Below are 22,821 nucleotides of genomic sequence, written 5' to 3' on the forward strand. Positions count from 1 at the left end.
AATACATGTAGTACACATAGCACAGATGAGTGGAAAGCTGAGGGGGAAAAAATGTATTCTTTTGCTATTGAACTGGTGAACCTTGAGCCCTGACACACAGGCCCTCCTCCCTCCCCCCCCCCCCCCCCCCACACACACACACAGAAATGGTACACATTATTGCCATCAAAATGGGTTCCACTAGGATGGAGTTTACTAGTGCTGTCAAGTTCACAGACATTTCTGGTCGATGCTTGAAAATGAACTTATTTCTGAACATAATCTTCAATTCTTTCCTTTCTCTTACACTATAGTCTCATCTCTCCTCGACTAACCTCTTTCCTTTCTGTGCTATTTCCTGCTTTCATCGTTTTGATTGCACGTTCCATAGTCGACATCACTACCGACTTTGTTTCTCACCGTTCATTTCGTGAAACACCTGATGGAATTTCACATCTACTTCTCTCTCTCATCTCCATGATTTTCTAACCTTCACTTTCTCCCTCTTCTTCCTTCCTTTCTGTTTCATCTTTCTCCTCCCAATGATTTTCGAGCCTTTTACCCAATTTTCACTCTATTCTTCCTTATGACTGTCTCTGTGCCCTATTTTTCCGTCTCCTCTAGTACAACTTCAACTTCCATCATATTCATGCCACACTGATTGAAAGGTGCTATTCGAAAGATATAACTGTAGTTCACTGTCGACACACAGGAGATGACGAATATTTGTACTGAAGGGATGACTACAGCTTGGGCATTCAATTTTCATCACCGTTTCTCTCTGATGATTCCGCATACTTTGATTTGATAACACATGATAGGGAAGATGGACAAACGGTCGAGGAGTAGATTACAGATTACAATATTAAATATTGATGAATTGTTTATTAAGAGAGATTGCATGTTAGACACCCATTTGTATTGTTTTGGAATGTAAAAATGAAAATAAATACAAGATAGGATGTTGAAAACAAGAACTACGAGAAAAAAACAACAACCCCATAATACATGAGATTTAAAATTACCAAAAGCTTGAACATCTTAAAGAATTACAATTTCCATAGCATTGCCATTGTTCGTCTTTGCGACATGTTTCTTGTGCACGTCAAATAATAGATGTAATTGTTTGACAAGAATTTATATAGTGTAGCAAAAAAAGCTGCTGAAAACTGCTTATCCAATAAAGGCGAGCCAATGGAGTAAAATGGAGTCAAAAGGGGCCTGAGCTTCCGATCCTAGCAGAATCTTCGTCAGAGGCAATTTGCCTCTGTCGAAGATTCTGCTGGGATCGAAAGCTCAGGCCCCTTTTGACTCCAAGAATTTATATACAGTGATGTATCCCAGATTAGTTATTTACTATTCATGAATTCGTGAATATTTATGAATCATTAGCACTCATTTGCTGATAACACTTTCCTTGATATCTGCCGGGAAGCCGTTATCTATGATTGGCTTCATTAATATAGGCAATTGATATCGAGCTACCTCTTACCAACGATAGATATAAACATACAAATAAGCCACGTTGAATTGTTTTAAAAAAAAACCACCACACACTGTGCGCTCATGTGGCTACTCTTATTTTAACTGCCTGTAATACTCCCGGTAATGCTCAATGTTTTCTGTTTGGTCGATTAAAAATACCTGACATCGTCATAAAATTTCAATCAAACCAGTGGGATTTACCGAAAAGGTAGGTATTAGGTGATAGATGCGTTATGGCATTGTAAAGACTCTATTATGTCTGATGAAGACAGATGAACCCGTAAAATATGTATCGTTTTATTTGATAGCAGTATGCTTCTATATAAACATTTTTTAAATACATAATGCAGACCATGCGATCATCTCCTTTTGTAAATTCTTGTGACGTTTCTTTCTTAAGTGTAAATCGGCCAAAATGACCAACTGTCATCAAGGTTTTTGTTTTTTATTCTTTCTTGTATTGTTCATCTTATTGTTCACATTTCTGTGCTCCCGCAGCAAATTCAACCTTAAAACAAGGATGGGATGTCATCACGTAGATTCGTATATAAAGAGCAAAGTACTGGCCAGTCCAGTGCCGGGCTCCAGATCTGTAGTATCCAAGGTATTAATATACTCGGCAGCCGCTTCTTGTTTCTCCGAGTCTACTTTTGACATGATGGACTGACAGAACGATGACCAGCGGGTCGTCACGGGCTCCAGTGTGTACCAAGTTGTGTCCACCAGGTTGGCGCCTGGAACCGCGCTGGGATCAATGGCCTGGCTGCAGATGTTGTACACATTCCTCGCCCACTCCTGAAGGAATGGATCGAGACATCGACAATAGTCATAATTATGATCTTATTCATTCAGGGTAGCACAGTGTTTTTATTTCTTGTACTTATGAGACCCTGTTATCACCATTACTCTATAATTCTTAGTTACTCAGATTCATACTCGAGGGTCAAGAGGGAACTAGTAGAAACACAATCTTGACAAGGACGTAAGCGTATAAAAAGGATTCAGTAGGGATCTCTTGTGAAAGTAATAGTCCGGATCCTCTCCCACTATACCAGAGTGACCCCCCCCCCCCATGTGATGGAGATTGGAAGAGAAACAAAGGACATCAGAGTATTAAGATGGTATATATCATCACTGAAAGGTTATAGATAAGTGAAGGTTTCGTGTTTCACTGAGTTCGATACGATTGTTGTGTCGACATGCATTAACTTTTGGGGACAACTACTTTCTGAGGGTGAGGTTACCGCTTTACGGAACAGTGCACGATGAAAATATGGCAGTTCAAACCAGACAGAAATACGGACAGAGGATAAGAATAAGAATGGCTGAAAATAGAGTTACAGCGAGATGGGGAAAGAGCGAATCAGGACAAAAGAAGAAAAAGATGATTAAGAAGAAACGATCAATCGGGATAGAGGCGGGCAATTTCTATATAAATGGCAACAACACAAAACAAAGACGGTAGCTAACTTATCCAATGTATCAAGGTGTGTAATACTACTGTCATGTCGATTTCGCTCTATACCTGGTCCATGTATAGATGGGACACGGAGGTGATCGGAATAAGTTGGATGCCAACGATGCAGGCGTGGCGCTGGGGAAACTGGTCCGGTTCGCAAGGCCAATTTAGCGCGTAGTAATAGATGCCGTCCTCCTGGAACTGGCCGATAACACCCGACTCCTGAATGATGGTCGGGAAGAGGTGACGGTTGTCCTCTCGCACATGCCAATAGTGCCTGTAATCAAAGGATTGTGGAAGATGGGAGAGGTGGGTGCACATACAATGTGATCCTGCGACAATGGCTAAAGTCCAGTGGATTACGTATCATCACCTGCCTGGCAGAAGGGCTCTTTCATAATGATGTGACCATATATATATATATATATATATATATATATATATATATATATATATATATATATATATATATCCATATATATATATATATATATATATATATATATATATATATATATATTCATACATATATATATGCACAGGCAGACGTTTCAATTTCAATCATGAGTGATTTGATGACCATCATGCAATGATCACAAATATTCAAAGGATATTGTTTCACTTTGATGCTCCAGTTGTACTCGCTTTTACAACAGCGCTTGACCCATGCCGTTCAACGTTGAAAATGCGCATAATTGCTTGTTGCAGAAGTTTGTTGCAGAGAAGTTCTTCGCGAAACTGTGTGTGTGTGTTTCCGTTTTTCTCTTCTCGTATGTCTGATCTAGTGGGCTATCTTCTTTTTTTCTTGCCTTGTATAGTCACAATTCACCCACACACACACACACAAAAAAAATATAATATAATTGTTAACACATAGACGTATTAATACAAAAGTAATCAACAGTATATTGTTATTACCCTTGGCTATTATCTAGCCCTACTCTCAATTCTTTCATAATGAACACGTTTTCGTTTTCTCTTTTCGGTGTATGAATTCTTTGCGTAGTAAAGGCCTACCGCGATGTATTGTTTTCTCATGTCAAAATCTTATCTTGTATCACACAACATCGCCTTTGTACTTGTTCATATTCTTTGTAGTCGGACGCGATGTATGAAATACATGTATCTATAAAGCCCCTGTTCCACTATGCCGTTCTTGCCACGATTTGACAATTTTCTCAGATCGGGAAGGATCGGGTAAAATATAGTGGAACGGGGGCTTATACGGGCATAAGGGCATGCTTGTTCCTCTATAATCCTTCCCCGATAACTTACCTTGTTGATCGTATTTCTGTTGCGGTCATCAACTGACCAGTGCCTTGCAGAACGGGGTCATTTAGGGCATGACCTAAGGCAGCCACGGCGTGATAGCAGGTGATACCCTGAGAAAAGAAAAGAAAGGAAAACCACAGGAGTATGTGTATGTGCGTGTGTGTGTGTGTGTGTGTGTGGGGGGGGGGGGGGGTTATCCCACGAGACCGACACCCACGAGCCCAAAGGCCCACGAAATCGACATTACATCACGGGGCTTAATGTGTCGGTCTCGTGGGCCTTTTTTGCCAAGTGGCGAACTTGTGGGCCTTGTCTGTTCAGTGTCGGACCCATGGACCTTATTTGCTTATAGCGTCAAGCTCATGGGCTGTATGAATCGTGGGCTGTATGACTCATGGGTGTCGAACTCGTGACAATGCACCCGTGTGTGTATGTGTGTGTGGGGGAGGGGGAGAGATGGGGATAGGATAATTGCAAACAAATTTTTTTCTGCGTAAAAAGAGCGCATTTTCCTATTCCTCAAAAACAGTGTTACCCTGACTTGGTTACTTGTCATCGTAAACGGAATTGTGATCTTTCTTCGGAGATGACATATTCATATATTTTTTCTTGTTTTTCACTGGCTTTCACTGGAGCCGAACTACGCTATGAGATGTTCCTAATTGTCTTGCTGTGAAAATGCAAAGGACCAATAGATATTTTGTTGGACTGAGATTCAACTCCTCCAGCGTGGATAGAAGATTCTGTTTTACAAGTATGAGACTTCTAACCCACAGCTTTAAATCGCATTTCACTCTAATCGTTTGAGTAACACGCGTTCTTTGCGTGCCATATCAAACACCACAGATCGTGGTTTTAATTTACGAAATTTCATTTTGCCCGATGCGAGTAAATAACCCAACAGAATTCACAAATTTAGGTGCTGGATATATGCTTCATATTGCGCGTGAGGGACTGCATGTATTGTGTTTCAACGTAGATAAAAACACAAGCATAAAAAAAACTAGAAATGTCGCTATGGCGACTGATGCCTCCGCCATAATGCATGATTCTCCCAATAGGCGTATAGTACAATGTCTTCACAATGTGTGATCCATGACAGTTTCACATAACTGGCAAAATATTGAAATGACAGGTCTGTCAGAAATGTCTTGAACTGGGTTTGCTATAATTTTCTAAGAGTGCAGGTACACATATTTGGGGAATTGAGAATTTTTACTTGAATTCTGACGGACCTTTTTATTAGTTTATGCATTGAGTAATTTCCAAGGTATGATGAAAGAGTGTAATGATGGTACAAAATAGATTTTTTTTTTTTTTGGGGGGGGGGGGGGGGCATTGAAACCTGGCCTTTGACCCTTAACCTCTGACCTTTGACCTTCTGGCTGGAAATTTCCCGGAGAATCTTCATTAGGTAATGCATGTATTAAGTTTTGAAACTAATAATGCAAGCATTGCATATAATGAGGGAAATAATAAAATTTTGAGGAGTTGACCTTGACCTTTGACCCCTGACTATTGACCCATGACCCCTAAATTCCCTAGATAATCCCTGCCAGTCAGTACATGCGTATTTACCAAGTTCCACGAAGATACATTGAACCATTTGCGAGAAAAGTGATATTGCAACATTTTCGTCTCACCTTTGACCTTTAGACCTTCGACCTTATGTCATGAAACTCTCTCTGGAGAATCTTTACGCAGTAGTACATGTCCACACCAAGTTTCAAGAAAATACCTTTTGGGCATTGCATAGATATGGGGGAAATTGCAACATTTGTAGCATTTGACCTTGACCTTTTGACCTTTGACCTCTTGCCAATGTCACTAAAATCTACTCAACTAATTGTCCCATCATACATCATCCTTGGACCAAGTTTGGTGAAAGCTGCTTCTTCCAGTTTTGAGTTATCACGTAAACAGATAAATTTTAGGATTTGACCTTGATCTTTGACCTTTGACCTCTGTCCGATTTCACTGAAAAACTAATCAAGTAATTGTCCCATCATACATCATCCTCCAACAAAGTTTGGTGAAATTTGCTCAATCCAATCTTGAGTTATCGTGTAAACGGATACAATTTAATGATTTGACCTTGACCTTTGACCTTTGACCTTTAGCCGAGTTCACCCAAAATCTAATCAAATAATTGCCCCATCATACTTCATACTTGGACCAAGTTTGGTAAAATTCCAGTAAATATTACTCAAGTTATCGCGTAAACGAAAGCGGACGGACGTACGGACGTACGGACGGACGGACGGACGGACAACCCGAAAACATAATGCCTCCGGCACCACTTCGTGGCGGAGGCATAAAAATATATGGTAGTCTGGCATTGCGGCCACCGGTAGAGTGTTGTGAGGAACTCCTCTCCCTACGATCCCTATATCACCCAGCAGTAATGAAACCATATTCCTACCTCGCTGGATGACTCCTCTTGTCGACCTCCTCCCCCAATACCAGTGGCCCAGGAGAAGCCAAGGTACCAGTCCTTGTGTCTCATTGTCGGGAAATACGGGTCCTTCTTGCTTGGACTTCCTACGTCTCTGGCAAGTGCCATTAGGCGGTTGTAGTTGTCTGTGACGATACAAGATGCGAAGTTTATTCTTTGAAGGTTTCCATGATGACAACCCGGGGTCGAGAAACGTTTGATAGTGGGTGGTTTCACGGTAGAGCCTACACTATTATTCTGTCGTGTATATGATGAGTGTGTTCCTGGAAAGGACCTAGGCCTACTCCTATACCTTCTGAAGACGGCAAAATCATGCTTATCGAAATGACGAGATTGAGTAAGCAATTTTCAAGACCACGCTCACATCCAAGATTAAGAAAGAATACATGGTACCCTTGAAACCACCCTGCAGTAAGATGTGAAGCGTCTTATTTCTATATACAATGTATTATACAAACTATACACGAACAGAATTATCACGTGTACATGTATTGCAACTACCACATCAAAGAGTGCAAAAAAGAGTATCCGATTATATCCTATACTTAGGAAAAATAGATGAGGCCAGAAATTTGAGTCGAAATACCCTAGCATCTTTATGCTTTGGTGGTTGTCAGCAAGTGGCTGAGATATATGGTGATCATTCTTACATGCAGAATAGTCTTCCGTGTCCTGTCATTGGGTGGTGAAATTGAAATGAACCCAACACAGCAACGTGACTTAGCTTTTACTTATCAGAATCCATCTCTGAAAACAAATATTTGATACCATGTTCTATTTCAAACATTTCCTGATTGAAAATTTTCAAATATACCAGTAAGTGTGCACCAGAACGTTGAATTTCAATTCTGAGAAGGGAGGTGAACTACCCTCTTCCAACCCCCCCCCCCGAAAAAAAGAAGAAGAAGAAGAAGAAGAAGAAGAAGAAGAAGAAGAAGAAAATATATGAATAAATAAATACTTTATACGACCATGTCCCTTCCAGACCCTACCCCACATAGCATGGTCGCACACTTCGTCAGAGAGATCCACTATTTTCAATTTTCACCCCTCCCCCAAAAGTCTCAGTTCGTATAGGCTTGTAATTATTTCAAATGAACCCCCCCCCCCCCATCTGACCATTGAATATACCTTCTTCCAGAGCCCATGACTGGTGGTATTCCGCGTAATACGCCGCTGCGTATATCCAGAGGCCAAAGTGGAAGTGGTGATCGTTGTAGCTGACGAAACCATAGTTGGTCCAGGGATAGATGGGCTCATCGGGCCCCGCTCCCCTCATCCAGAGACCTCCCCACACCGTGTCATATCTATCGCAACGAAGAACGATAACCCATAGCAATTATGATATACAATAACGAAATCAGGAATGTGTAAGGGAATACTAACCTGTCATGCAATAAAGAATTCGTATATCAATAGCTATTACTGTATTTGCGATAACAGTGACGAACATAATACATGTATTGATATAGTAATGATAGTGGTGAGTGTTTGTATGATGGTATAAATACTGATTAAAAAACCCAAAAGTATAACAATAAATTGTTATAATCATGATGACATTAGTGATCGTATGCATCATCATGTATTTCCAAATGGTGCTGTTTGTGCTGATGCATGATAACAAAATGAAATTAGTACAAACAGAGTAAGACAAAAAGGTAACGATGAAGATAGTTGAATAAGATAGATATTAGATAAAGAGGGGAGGGAGACAGAGACAGAAACAGAAAAAGAAAGAGCTGGAAAGTTAAGGCATCACAGTGGACTCCCGTTATATCGAAGTCCTCGGGACCGGCAATTTGTTTTAAATCGAAACTTCGTGATAATCGAACAAATAAACAATAAAAGACAGAGCGGATAATGTTGGGGCCTGAATTTTGTAACCGGAATTTTGTTAAAACCGTGTTCGTTATAGCGGGAATGCATTATGTTCATCATTAGAGTGTCGAAACGCACACACACGTAGAAGCAGTAAGATTTATCTCGTACTCTCCCGCATTCATCAAATGTCTGACTACCGGTGCTGGCGAATCTTTGATTCAGCTTTCGTAATTTGGAATGAAAGACCAGAAGACAAAACAAGCATTTATCATAATTGATAAGAACACTACAATAGTCAAAAGTACAAAAGTTTGCTTCAGTTAGTTCTAGACACACGCTCCCATCACACTACACCCCACCCACAAGAATAAGTCAACTTCGCCCTCCCATCATTATGTTAATTTTACTTTATCTCATTGTCCACGGCGATCCCGTCGACGATGCCGAGCCAGAGGTCGAGGCAGAGCCGCAGCGTCTCTTCTAACTCGACGTAGTGATCGGTGCCGAAGGCGCGGGAAATGCTGGCAAGACGGGCCACCATGGCGATACTCTTGCCTGCCTCGTAGCTATGAATGGAGGACGTGGTGCAGTCATACTCAAGCGTCTGTTGAGCAGAATCTTTCTCAATCGCCGCCAAAATTTCCTGTTACATTTTAGGGAGGAGAGAATATTAAAATTCGCCACGTCGTCGTAAGCCCAAAATAAGAATTCCTAGCTTCTTCTAGTTCAGTGTTCAATAGACACCTTCCCCTGATTATCGACTGCTTGACTTGTCTAAACACTTAAAGAGCGGGGATCAGTGTTGAATATTTTTTCCGCATCACGCTTAACGTCAAGTTCTTTTCGCCGTTCTAAAGGGACTGTTTCACCACATCTTGTAGGTCCTATATTCTCCATTTTGTAGCAGGAAGGGGGATATGATTCGATATTAATCCTTGTCACATTTCGTATCAGGCTTCAAATGATACTAAAAATAATTAGTGAATGAACAAACACAATCACACACACACACACACACACACACACACACACACACACACACACACAAATGTCCACCGATGTAACGTTCTCACTTTGATGAGTTCTATCTCCTTCTCTTTCTCATTGTACCCTTTATGCCATTGTTTTTTCGTTGTTGTTGTTTCCATTTAGTTTCAAGCCGTTCCTTAATAGTATTGCTTCCTACTCATTGAGCACGTCATTAACATGAACGATGTCCTAAGACCAACGTCTATTATGCAGATATTATGATTACCGAGAGCCTGTCGTTATTGCCTCTGATTCTGTCAACGGCCGCTGGGTCGGGCTCCATGGAGGCTGCTGGTAGCTCCTCTCTCATCACCCACCAATCCCCAACGTAACCCCGGTAGCCGAACGGGGTGTCGATAAAGTCGTCGCCGAGAAGTGATTCCTACAACATGAGCCAGCAGCAAGTTTTTTTAATGTTAACCTTTTTGAGTGTGTGTGTGCAGAATATGCTAATCTAAAAATCAAGTTCCATCGCTTTCATAAGACACTGTAAGACATGACCAAACTTGGAGCAGTTGTTTTCCGTATATACATAGTATGCATACAAATTATGTTAAAAATACACTCGTGTGAACCGTGCGCTTTGTACTGGAAGAAAATAAGGCTCACAACCATAATCATTACTCCTATCAAACGTTATTTGCAAGCTGATCGAAAAGTGAAAAAGATGTGTTTTTTTTTGGTTTAGTTTTGAAGACACAATTTTGATTTAACATGTAAACTGTGAAAAACAACGAGTGAATTCATGCAAGAACTGATAATCCGGACTTCTCCGGTATGAATTATGTAGGCTTAGTAGGGCCTATCAATTCATGTTAATGAGAAAAAGGTCTGCTATCTGGTGAATAATGGATTTGTGAAGGAAAAAAGAGATACGTTAAGATGTTTAAGGAGAAGTATCTTAACTTTTCTCTTAACCTTTTCCTAGTAATTATGACGATGGCAATGTTTTAATCATATAGAATATAAAAACACACACATACACACACGCACACACGTGTCACATCACATCCCAGGAAGAAAGACCTTTCAAACCTGGTGAGGCACGGCCACAGTCAGAATATTTCCTTCTGGGTTAGTGCCGAGGAAATCCGAGCCCTGTTTGTTCCAGTCGAAACTGATGTAACCAAAATCGTCTTCCACGCAGAACCTGGTCTTTGGGTTGTAAGCGTAGAACCCAGTGTATTCGGACAACGTGTCGACCCATTGGTAGTTTCCAGGTTCTCCTAGAAAAGACATGAATTTGTTTGAATACAAAAGGCCGGTTTAACATTTTTTGATGTATTCAGACGTATGGACCCCCAAGACCTATAGCAACAACCTATTAATTTCACCTCTTCAGTATGAATGTAATTCAGTGGTTTAGATATTCGCCATGAGCATGCCACAATTTATACAAAGTCGTAAAGTGTTGGGTCGATTGAACATCACCGAAACCTGGAATCAAACGCCACACGCAGGGTGTGACTCTCTACTTGCCCAGATAACATAGGAATGCTGTAAACAAAATTTCGCGAGTTATTGTGGGCAGCATATTAGCACGAAAGGCTAATGATTTGATCTGAGTTTTGCGTAAGATTTTAGTAATTCGGAAACTCCCTTGTTTTTCTATTCATTCTTAATGCATGCCAATGCAGTTGGAATCCGGTCTGCATACATCAACGTTGTTGAGTCAGGCTTCATCGGTAGGGCATTCTGGTTGTCATAACAACCCCTATACTACTATGGTGTGAAAAAACAAAAACAAAGCTGAGATCTGCTCACCGGTGCCCGCGAAGGCCAGCTGCATCACACCCGTGAAGCGAGAAGGCAGGAGTCCGCCGCCGCCGTCCGACGGCTCGAACACCGCCCCGTTCTCATCATACGTCATTGTCATCTCCTCCGAGAAGAAGACGGCGTACTTTCGCGTTGTGTTCTGGCCAGTCGGGAGGGGCTCGGATAGCTCGAAGACGAATGTGTTGTCGGTGATGGTCAGTGGAATGGGGCCAGGCTCAGGTTCGGCATCCGGGCAGTAGATCTGCGAGAGATGGAGAGGAATGGACTTTATAAGTGCGCTTCCTTGTCACGTACTTGCTAAGCTGATTTTTAACAAGAAGAGTAAAATCAGACGTTCAGAATTGTAGAGGTCTCATCAAGGTCAGACGTAAAGATAAGAAAGTTACGGAAATTCAAAGATTTACATGTTTTCAAGATCAGTAATGCATATCTATAAGTCACATCCACGTATGCAAATTTGTGGAGGTGAAGTTGTTATTATCTTAAGTCTGACAAGGAGTGACTTCAACATAGATCTTAAAAAAAAAAAAACTCCCGCTTCGTACATGAGATCTTTAACATGAAATGTATAAGTTCGCGCACAAGTTACTCCAGTTTTCTGTTAACCCAGCAGGAACTCCTTTTATGGGACTTTATTTAATTTGATTTGATTTAGGTATCTATTATATCTATTAGTATACATTGTTATTATTATGATAGTATTTCTGGGGTAGTATAATTGGTGTATATTGACCGAGCAGTTTTTTGTTTATATTATGTTTGTGTGTAACCAAACTGAAAAGTTGTAAGGTGATGACATCATACCTGTTCCAGTCTTTATGTGTGGTTGTGACGAATATCTCTATTCGGTGAAAACATGAAACATTTCCAATATCTCATAACTTTCTATGTTTATTGCCGATCCTGATGAAACCTCTAACACCTGTTTGTGTGATATAAATCTCTCCCAAAATTCTCTCCCATGCACAGGTTGGCGCTGTTTGACAGTTTACCAGGGCTAACTTTAAGACACACCATTAGGTCATTATGTTTTCTTCTAATACACCTTTTTAAACATCTGAATTTCTTTGATATTGATATCATTTACCTAGAACATCATGATGACAACTGCACCATTTTTCTTTTCTTTTTTTCTGATTGCGTGCATAATGCATGATGGTTTAATCATTTCTAAATGTATGCACAAACCAATGAAAGTCTAAGGGTAGCAGCTCTGCAAGAGAATCACAAAATAATATGTGAAGTGAGATCCAAGCTCTGAAAGATATAGCGCCACCTTTGGTGATTTTCAAATCTTTCGGAGCAATCAATTACACAAGCAAGAAATAGACGTACTGGTACTCAAATAGCATCCTGATAGTGTGTTTACATGTTAACAAAACGTTCTTTAAAAATAATTCATACTGTCAGAACTTACTCTCTCTGGCTGACGTTGCCAGTTGAATGGAACCGGTTCGGTCACGTATTGACCAATGACATTAGCAGCGAAGAAGACGTTTGAATGGGTGACGGGGGTTGTTATGACAATCGTGGTGCCGCCATCCTGAAAAACGCAGTTGTCCTCGTTGCACGTTGTCCAGGGCAGACCCGATGCCATGCTCTCTACGCTATCGGTGGTGATGTATTGAATCTGTTGATCAGTGTGATCAGATTCAAAGTATTTATCCATCTCTTATTATTCATTCGTTTATCTATCTCTCTGTCTATTCACCTATGCTATCAAAGTAAAGATTGATTTTTAAATGACCTGACAGCATCCTTCCTACGTTCTACGACAACGAATTTATGGTTATGATGCAATATGCTGACTGATAACAGAGACATAATAATCATCTGCATGTATACAAATCATTCATTTCACATTTAATATCAAATTCGGCATTACGGAAATGACGCAGTAAACAAAATGCGGGGTGTGCAGAATCAGAAATGTGTTAGACCTTGGAATGTGAACATGCAGGTATAACAAAACTACAGTCAAACGCATGTTAATGCATGATTTTTTTTAAAGATTGTGTGGAAATATGAACATACGAAAGGACTTATAAGACATTAATCTTTTTATTCTTTTTTATTTACTTGCCTATTAAGGCATGTACTTCAACGCAAATATTTCCAAAAAATCATTCTTCATTGAAATGATTCTTCCAAGAAGTATTGTCTATATGTAAGTAGACAAAATATGCGGTAAATTATGTACTTTCTTTTCTCCACGTTCTGCGAACCACAGGACTTTAGACATAAAATAAAAAGCTTTGTCATAATTGACGGCAGAATATACTGCAATCTTATTTCGAGCATACTTCACAACAAACAGCAGAAATAAAAAACAAGAGTCTTTTCGAATGAATTCAGTTATTGTGATTGTCTTTTTATCGTCACAGTAAAACCATTTTACACACACATGAAGTCACCTGTCTTTATAGCATGATTTAATAATATATCAACAGATGTATTATTTCAATAAGAGCGATTAAACTTTGTTCTTGCTGTCTCACACTGTTACAACGGCAGACTTTGAACAATAACGGCATAAGAGTATGAATAATCAGTAAAAGACCAATCGAGAGGGAAAAATGACTGTTTGTTACCTCATAGAACTTTGTCGCTGGATTGGTCAAAGTAAGAGTCACCGTAACCACGGTCTCTCCGGAAGTTTCGTCGAGAGCACAGCCCGAAGACTCGATGCTTGCACTGCCGTAGAACCACGACGGCATTTGTTCACCTTTGGTCATGGTCACATCTGCCGTGTGCGTACACGAGATCGTCACGGGGTTCGTGAACCAGTTGATAACGTAGTCCTGCTTGGGAACGACGTATTTGCTGAGGATGTTGATAGCGAAACTCATATTGGATGTTGCGCCGTTGAGGTCGATTCTCACCGTTTTGCCATCTGGAGACATTAGGCAGCACGTGTCATCGCAGGTCTGAAACCCACCGCTATCGAATTCGAATCTATATAAGATGAAAGAAGAACAAGAAGAACCGAAAACCTTCCAGAAGGACCATGCATGGTTTTCTACATTATAACTGTAAAAGCTGACATGAAATTATCTTCATCATTCCTAGTATCTTAACAAGTACCGATCTCCTCCCTCCCTCCCTCTTTCCCTATCTCTCTCCCTATCTATCTACACTTATATCTATCTATCTATCAATCTACCAATCTATCTATCTCTATTTATCTATCTACCTACGTATCTGTCTTTCCACCTATCTACCTACCTACCTATCTATCTATCTATCTATCTATCTATCTATCTATCTACCTATCTATCTATCTACCTATCTATCTATCTAACTATCTCTGGACGTCCGTCTTATCATCCTAAAAAAAAAATATAGGTCTCCTGTTGATGGAAACGATAGTAGTTGTATAGAGACCCATTTTGGAATCACATTGATATGATAACATCGGATCCCGAGGACGCTGGCAAATGGGAAATCTCTCTCTGAAATATCTGCTTCTGCCTTCTGTTTGTAATTATTTTGTTCTGTGCTCTTTTACGTGTTAATGGGTCCTTTTTATGTGAAGCTACGGAGGTATCAAAATGCGATGTAGGGCAAAGCGTATCTAGGCCTATTCAAACATGTTATTACCCACGCCGATGAAAATCGGCAGGGGGTTATGTAAAGGGTTCCGTATGTTTGTTTGTTTGTTTGTTTGTTTGTTTGTTTGTTTGTTTTTTTGTTTGTTTGTTTGTTTGTTTGTTTGTTTGTTTGTTTGTATGTTTGTTTGTTTGTTTGTTTGTTTGTTTGTTTGTTTGTGTACAAGATAACAAGAGAACGGGTAAACGGATTTGCACGAAATGTTCAGGGAATGTTTGGATAATGACAGGAAAGAATCGATTAGATTTTGGTGATAATCGGTTGACCCTTGCAAATTCTGTGTGACCTTGAAGTTTTGACCCCATGGTATAGTGACCATTCCGAAAATTTCCCGTTTCTCACTTTGCGATTTTCCGCTACCATACGAAGACATAAACTCCCCAACGATCCGACTTCGCTGCTCAAATGTTCGTAAGAATTCCGAAATTTACGTTTAGGCCTATTTGAGGGACTATGTCCTTCTAGATTTATGAAAGTTCGTTCTCCGTCATCACAAACTGGCCCGTATTTTGATGATTTTTCAAATTAACATTGATTGTTTTTTTCGTTGGAGGAGCATTTTGCTCGGTCGCAGTCACACTGCACGATATGCGTGCTCAATGTCAATGCGTGTGCAAGGCCGCTGAAAATGCATCGCGCTCTACACTGTTGGTGCAAAATTGCACCGGGGACGTTGCGGCGCTCGTTTGGTGGCCGAATACTGGTGCAGTAGACATTTGCATTCAACCCTTGCATTGAATAATTCCCGTAGACACTAATCATAGGGGTAATTGCCTAGGGGGTACGTAAATTTTGTTTTTCTTTTTTGCTTTTGTGGATACCATCAAAGATCGTACACTCATACGACCTTTGATATTTGATGATTTTTCAAATTAACATTGATTGTTTTTTTCGTTGGAGGAGCATTTTGCTCGGTCGCAGTCACACTGCACGATATGCGTGCTCAATGTCAATGCGTGTGCAAGGCCGCTGAAAATGCATCGCGCTCTACACTGTTGGTGCAAAATTGCACCGGGGACGTTGCCGCGCTCGTTGGTGGCCGAATACTGGTGCAGTAGACATTTGCATTCAACCCTTGCATTGAATAATTCCCGTAGACACTAATCATAGGGGTAATTGCCTAGGGGGTACGTAAATTTTGTTTTTCTTTTTTGCTTTTGTGGATACCATCAAAGATCGTACACTCATACGACCTTTGATATCATCACACTCTCGGCTTGCTATAATCAAAATATCCCGCAAGAAAACGGCGTATTTCTCGATTTTTAGCGCTTTTTCCGCGACCCGTCGCGTAGACAATACTCTTAAAACTGGACTTAATTCGCGCGCGCTTGGAAAAGTTCCGATTCTGCACTTTTGACGGTGGAATTTGGGATTTTTGATGGATTTTTGGAGGAGACTTAAGGACTTTCCTGTACGTGAATGAGTGTTAATACCGTATGTGTAATTATGTGATTTGCGTGTGATGTGACTGTAGAACCAAAGATCGTACACTTCAGTGTACGATCTTTGGTAGAACTCACTGGCTGGTGATAAAGCACACTGGCAATTAAGTGGCCGAATTCTGGTAGATGACCGAATGCACATTATGTTTACCCCGACTTTGTACTTAGGCGTGGGTCTGCCGCCTTTGACGGCCCCTCTCTAGTTGTTATTGCTATTGTTATTATCATTATTATTGTTATTATTATCATTATTATTATTGTTGTTGTTATTATTATCATCATCATCATCATCATCATTGTTATTATTTTTGTGGTTGTTTTTAAGTGACAATAGAAGTGAATAATAAAAATCAAGCGTAATTCAAGAGTATTAGAAATATAAAAATATCCCACTCGTATATCAACAAGGGACATGACATTCAGTCACTACACAGACTGATTCACTACCTGATATATAGAACTTTTGTATGTGTATTCTACAATTTCATTGCCAGTAAGAATTGGGATTGAAGCAGAAGAGAACACAAAAGAAACGAAGTCCCATCGAGTGCTTACTCAGTTGACTCACTGGCCACCCAATGGACTTCGCTGACATGCTGAATGGGTTTGGTTAGATGTAGCACAAGCGTGACCTCCTCAGAGGTGGAATTACATGAGGACTCCACGTAGCCGCTTCCAGCGTCTTCAACTATGTTGACAAAGAATATCACAATAAGTGATCGTTAATCAGAATTGTCAGCTAAAAGTTGCGAGACTCCACAAGGCAGCAAATTTGGCATTGAGTCACGAAGCAAAGCACACATATCATCCGAAACATAAATGAATAAAGACTACTGCCACAATATCATTTTAGACAAAATCACTCGCAATTTTCCTACGAGACAAAACTGTAGAAGGTATTGCTTGTCTTAGACGATGAAGTAGTTTCAAAGAGCAATTAGGTGTATCTTATATAGGTCGTAATAACCATAAAAGCCTAAGGTTTGACAATTTTCTGATCACACAAAAAAAGAAGAAATTCAAGGAAAGCTCCATCGTCAACCACTTACTCGTCAAAGAACATTATCAAAAGATACCTACAGAAAATCAAATCAACAGGGTGGCAAGCTAGCTTCATTGAGTTACGTTTCTCTGCCTATCGTCATACCTGATGGTTCCTCCGGGCAAGCCGACGTGGCCGTTTGGCCGTTGATGGCGTTCAGACAGTATGGCGTCAGGACGGGCGTCGCGTCGTTGAAGATGTGCGTTAACAAGGCCGTCCCTCGCACTATGGGAAGTTCCATGGTCCCACCACGACCGTCCGTGTACAGGAAATTGGCGTACATTTCTCCGAAGTCCGTCATAATTGGATCGGCCTCATTGCCTGCGATCCCAACCCGAATTCCGGTCGCACCTGATCCAAGAAATCGAGCCAGGAACAATTATACTTCACCATCTAAATCAGATAGATGGGTGCATGCACCTTGGTGGAAGGGGGGGGGGGGGTGGGGTACTTAGGGCGGTATTTAGAATATTGTTCGTTTTCTTGGTCAGTGTAGGATAAATGAGAAAATTATCGACTCAGTCAATTGATCGATGTTTCTTTAAACACTTACGGAGGAATGAAGTGTAATGAAAACTTCATCCATACATATTTATCATCAAACAGCGCTTGAAATGGAATGTAGGGTGATATATATATATATTTTTTTTTTTTGGGGGGGGGGGAGGACAAAACGATTATCCAAAAAAAATTATAATCGCAGATAAATGATCATACCAGAGAAGATCGACAAAGGCATGCTGTCTGGGGCGGACACCATTTGCTTCATCCCAGCTCCGAACCATTCCATCTTCTCCCACGGGGCTTCCTCCCGGCCGGGGGTCATCTGATAACTGGGATCCTGCCGGATTGGATCAGTCCAGCGATCTAAAGTGTACGCCTCGTAAGTCACACCCTCCGCATCCATGGTCGCTGATTTAAAGACAAGGAGACCTTTATGTTAAGTTGACGAACAATCCATTCTATGTTAGCTTATACCCGTAGTTTAAATGAGAAAGAAGATGATATGACAACGAACCGGTTGACATCACAAACGCGTCATCAAATTGCATTGGAAGCAGGCCAAGATTGATGACGTCATGAAGGAGAGCTTGCGATTCATGCCGTAATTAACTATCGCGCTTGCTTACGACTATGCATAGGTGTCTTGATTCCCATCGAAAATTACAAAATTTTGGAATCTCCGAAGCCACCAGCCGTTGGACATCGCAACTGTGGAAGCATACGCCTTTTGCATCTTCACTTATGATGTCATCCGATTTAGTTTATCATCAATAAAGGTGATGTAAAACTTGTTTGTTTGTTGTTGTTTTTTGTTCTTCAGATGGGAACTTTAAGAGTGACAGAATGAAATCAATGTCAATTTCTGTGGAATGTGATAAGTAAAGGTCGCATGTTAAAAGAGTCCTCACCGAAACCTGGTACGTCCTTAAATTGATTCAATCTCCTTTGACAAGGGAAACTCGTTCCAGGTGTAAAATAATGTAATGTTGGTAAGGTGTTGATGTAATTTCGTAGATTACGAAAATTAAATTAAAATCCTATCATATAACTCTTCTATCTTTTAACCTCGATCGTTCATACAGACCCTAATATGGAAACAAGATGTTAGGCAAATACATGTATTTCAATTGAGATATTACATCCTGTTGCTCAATGTAAGTGCGGGCCATAAAGAAGTGAATGAAAAACAAGTTGTATTTACCAGAATGGGGGAATTGTCGGATAGGGGTAAGGGGACCGTGGTTGATTTGGTTACAGGCAAAATGCTGCGTTGGAAGGGCGCCACCTTCGCGCAGCGTGCCGACCCGGTCGTTAGGAGGCGCCACGTCCAGGAGAGTGGTGTCCACACCGAATAAATAGGAGACATTCAAAGTTGAGAAGGGCGTGTCTTGAAGCTGCCGACAAGTCTTGGGTAGACCACCCGCGTCTAAAGTTGAAAAAAAAAAGTATCACGTGAGTTCCATGATAATACACTACTTGGATACGGAAATGGACTCCTGAAAGGATTCGAAACGTTTGAAAGATTTGTCCAGTACGACACCAAACAAGACTAGTGTTTCTTATCTTTAAGTAAGATTACCACATTAGATTTATTTAGAAAAATTCATCTAACTTCTTATAGTTGTGTATGTCATTTCTGTGATAAATGAAGAATTGGATTGGCCAGAATTGGATACCTTTAAGTTGATAAAAAAAATTTCAAGACTCAGCAAGCTCTGAATACCTAGGAGATTAAGGAGAAATGCTCCAGGGTTTGTTTGTTTGTTTGTCTGTTTGTTTGTTTGTTTACTTTACCATTTAGAGGTTCCTACAGCGGACTTAATAAGCAAAGTAAAATTATGCCAGTACTTTAGTATTGAAATTGATCAGTGTATGTATGTATGCATAATTACATAATGAGTGTTTGTTATCATCTGAATATTTAGATAGTATATTGTACATTGTGAATAAAGACATCATGACTTTTATTTATAAAGATGAACAATTCCAACTTACCGCCACAAACTGAGTTGCAGTCATCTTTTGTGTAAAAGTTATTTCTATTCCCACCGCAACCATTGTAGACAAAGTTAACACAAGCTTCTTCGTCGGCGTTGTAACCCCACCTCAAAGTGGTGTTCGGTCCGTAGCCAAGATCGATCGCAGAGGTGCACATGACTTATTGAAATATGGTAACAAAGAGCACAGGCAGTATGTCATTTATTCATCATAATATACAATACGATTAAACGTTTCTATTCTGAGTACAGAATTGATATAATTAACAAGATAAAATAGTCACTTACAGAATGATTCTGGCTTACCATTGGATTACAAATGAGTATGATGGGACCTGCATAAAAACAATTGCGGTCACATCTAAGCCTTGATGATTTGAAATGAAGGATCAAGACCGCACAGGCAAGCGGTGTCACACAGACAAACACACACACACACACACACACACACAGACAAACACACACACACACACACACACACACACACACACACACACATAAATCATAGAATAACCGATGAAGGGCCGGAAGACTAAAGATGACATTATAATCTATTGTATATGAGTTTACTCGTCAAAAAGAGAAAACCCATAATTTGGAACATGTTGGTAAACTGTCATATTGGGGAAAAGAGGACGTGAACATTTCACAATTGGACGGTTGCTGCAATGAAATGCAATGCAGCTGTTGTTGTTGATTTATGATATATAATTCTTTGATATATTTACTACCAATATCGTATTTGTGAATTCCATGAATGCAAGTGAAAGTAAAGCCTGCTTTATCATCACAGAGACGAGTGAGAAAGCAAACTTATTGGTAACATCAGTGTTTTATTCTTAAATCTTTGCTCTAAGTACAATGTATACTAAATACTAGTTAGACAGGACATCAACAGCAGGAAAAAGAAAAGATAAACAGTAATTGCGTTTCCTGCCTCATTTCTATTCATGTCTATGGTTTTGTGACCCTCTGTAGGCCCACTTAATGTAAGCACTACTATCCTCAAATACCCTACCATTATCACAGGTGATGTTCGCTATTCCAAGGGTTCGTTAATATGAAAATTAAATAAGGTTCGTTATTCCAACCCCCCCCCCCCCGCAAATTCCGTATACCTATGATGTTCGATTTTTTTTTATTTTTTTATTTTTATTTATTTTTTTTTTTTTGGGGGGGGAGGTTGGAAAATGTAAACAACGTGCGACCTAGTGAGCCCTCTTAATTACAAATCTTATTTCATCATCGGATTAACGGAGCTGCGGAATTACGAACCTTATTTCATTTCCATATTAACGAACCTTCGGAATAATGAAACTTATTTTATTATCCGAAATAACGAACATTCGGAATAACGAACTGTAGGGACCTAACCACTATCACAACGCAACATTATCAACTTCCCGATTGAAAAGGGACATTGTGGGGAAATAATTATTCGTCCAAAGGATGTAAACACCAAGTAAAATTCGACCTCAAGATATCAACTTTTGAAAGATCACAGCCTTATGCGGTACGCCTCATGTAATCATAAATCACATTTTAACGCCAGTATAATACCTCAAATATCACAATATTATTATCAGCTTTCATCCTACCTTCTTCAAGTGGTGGTATGATTAACTGCCCGTTGTCTATGCACACCTCCTCGTTCTCGTTCTGTGTAAACACAATGGACATGCTGATAACTGCTGCCGCTACTAGAAGGAAGATGATGGTAAAAGTGAAGATATAGATTCCAGTGTCGCTCTTCTTTTTCACCTCGGTTTCCTCCGTCTTTGTGTTCCCGGCACCATTCTCTCCTATGGTCGCCATTTCTATTGAGCTAGAAGTGGCCATGTCGCTTGCTCCACGTGTGCTTCTTTATCCCCTTTAAAGAATCTGCAATGGCGAGGGATTTCATATTTAAAAATCGCATGAAAACAGAATGTTTTGTCAGGAACTGATACAGGTACACACATTTTGACAGATTGGCAGAGAGATTAAAGGATTAAATCATTTTGATGTTTCTCAGCTTTTTACATCACATTACGCTTTAACAGATAGATATGAAAATATGAAAAAAAAAACACACAACTTGACATTATATTATAACCATGTCTTTTCGGTGACAAAGCAACTATTTTCATGATTTCTCTTTTGTGGGCAAGGATGCAATTATGTACGAATGTGCGTATTAGAATTGTTTATACTGGGTTACAGGTTTTCCCCATTGTTTGAATTCTTTAATTCAAATACAACGGTTCAGGCAGATGAAACCAGAGTATTAGCCATATGAAAGCCTTTCTGTCGACATTGGTAAAAACAAATCCGGTCCCATTGCCAGCCTTTTGGTCTATTGGTGAGCCTTGCCGTAATTACAGACAATGAAAATAAATCAAACGAATGGTACACTGTGTGTAAAATCATCGTGTGTGTATGTGTGTGTGTGTGTGTGTGTGTGTGTGTGTGTGTGTGTGTGTGAGTGAGTGAGTGAAATGCGTGAACTCATATCGTTAGTCATTATAATGCTGCGAAGGGTCGGATTTGTATCTAGATGTGACAGGAAGACCGAACGACTGTGGTCATTACATGCACTTGCTGGTTTGACGGGTTCTCTTGAACAATGACCTTGAGATATGAGGAAATGCCATTGTTTATTGCCTCTAATATGGAGTAGGTTATGTATTAGTGCAATATCATCGTGAGATTAACACGTTCATGTACTCGACCCAATTCCCAGATTACGTTTACAATTCAGTTCAATCAGCTTTATCTCGTCTGTCAATACAAAATTAGATAGAAACACATGCTCACAAATACCTTCTTTCTGTTTGTGTGTAAGTGCATGTGTGTGTGTGTGTGTGTGTGTGTGTGTGTATGTGTGTGTGTGTTAATCTATGTTATTCTCTGTATATCATATAGACTTTGCAGAGGAATGATTATGACTTTTGAGCAGTCACCAC

The 22,821-nt window shown here is 40.1% G+C and overlaps 1 protein-coding gene across 1 annotated transcript; it reads right to left on the reverse strand.

Moving 5' to 3' along the window:
- Positions 1-1,995: 1,995 nt before the first annotated feature.
- On the reverse strand, positions 1,996-21,715 carry LOC139740908 (uncharacterized). The gene is made up of 17 exons (XM_071651493.1): positions 21,475-21,715; positions 19,875-20,036; positions 19,081-19,305; positions 18,093-18,287; positions 17,481-17,726; positions 16,889-17,021; positions 13,871-14,234; positions 12,697-12,909; positions 11,268-11,520; positions 10,539-10,729; positions 9,730-9,885; positions 8,882-9,117; positions 7,782-7,957; positions 6,618-6,775; positions 4,199-4,305; positions 2,990-3,200; positions 1,996-2,259 (listed from the first exon to the last, which is right to left on the reverse strand). Exons 1-17 carry the CDS (start codon positions 21,713-21,715, stop codon positions 1,996-1,998), a joined length of 3,531 nt encoding a protein of 1,176 aa, XP_071507594.1.
- Positions 21,716-22,821: the final 1,106 nt, after the last annotated feature.

Source organism: Diadema antillarum, unplaced genomic scaffold, assembly GCF_040938485.1.
Source record: "Diadema antillarum isolate AM-2024a unplaced genomic scaffold, OU_Dant_1.0 seq00000890_RagTag, whole genome shotgun sequence".
NCBI classification, from domain to species: Eukaryota; Metazoa; Echinodermata; class Echinoidea; order Diadematoida; family Diadematidae; genus Diadema; species Diadema antillarum.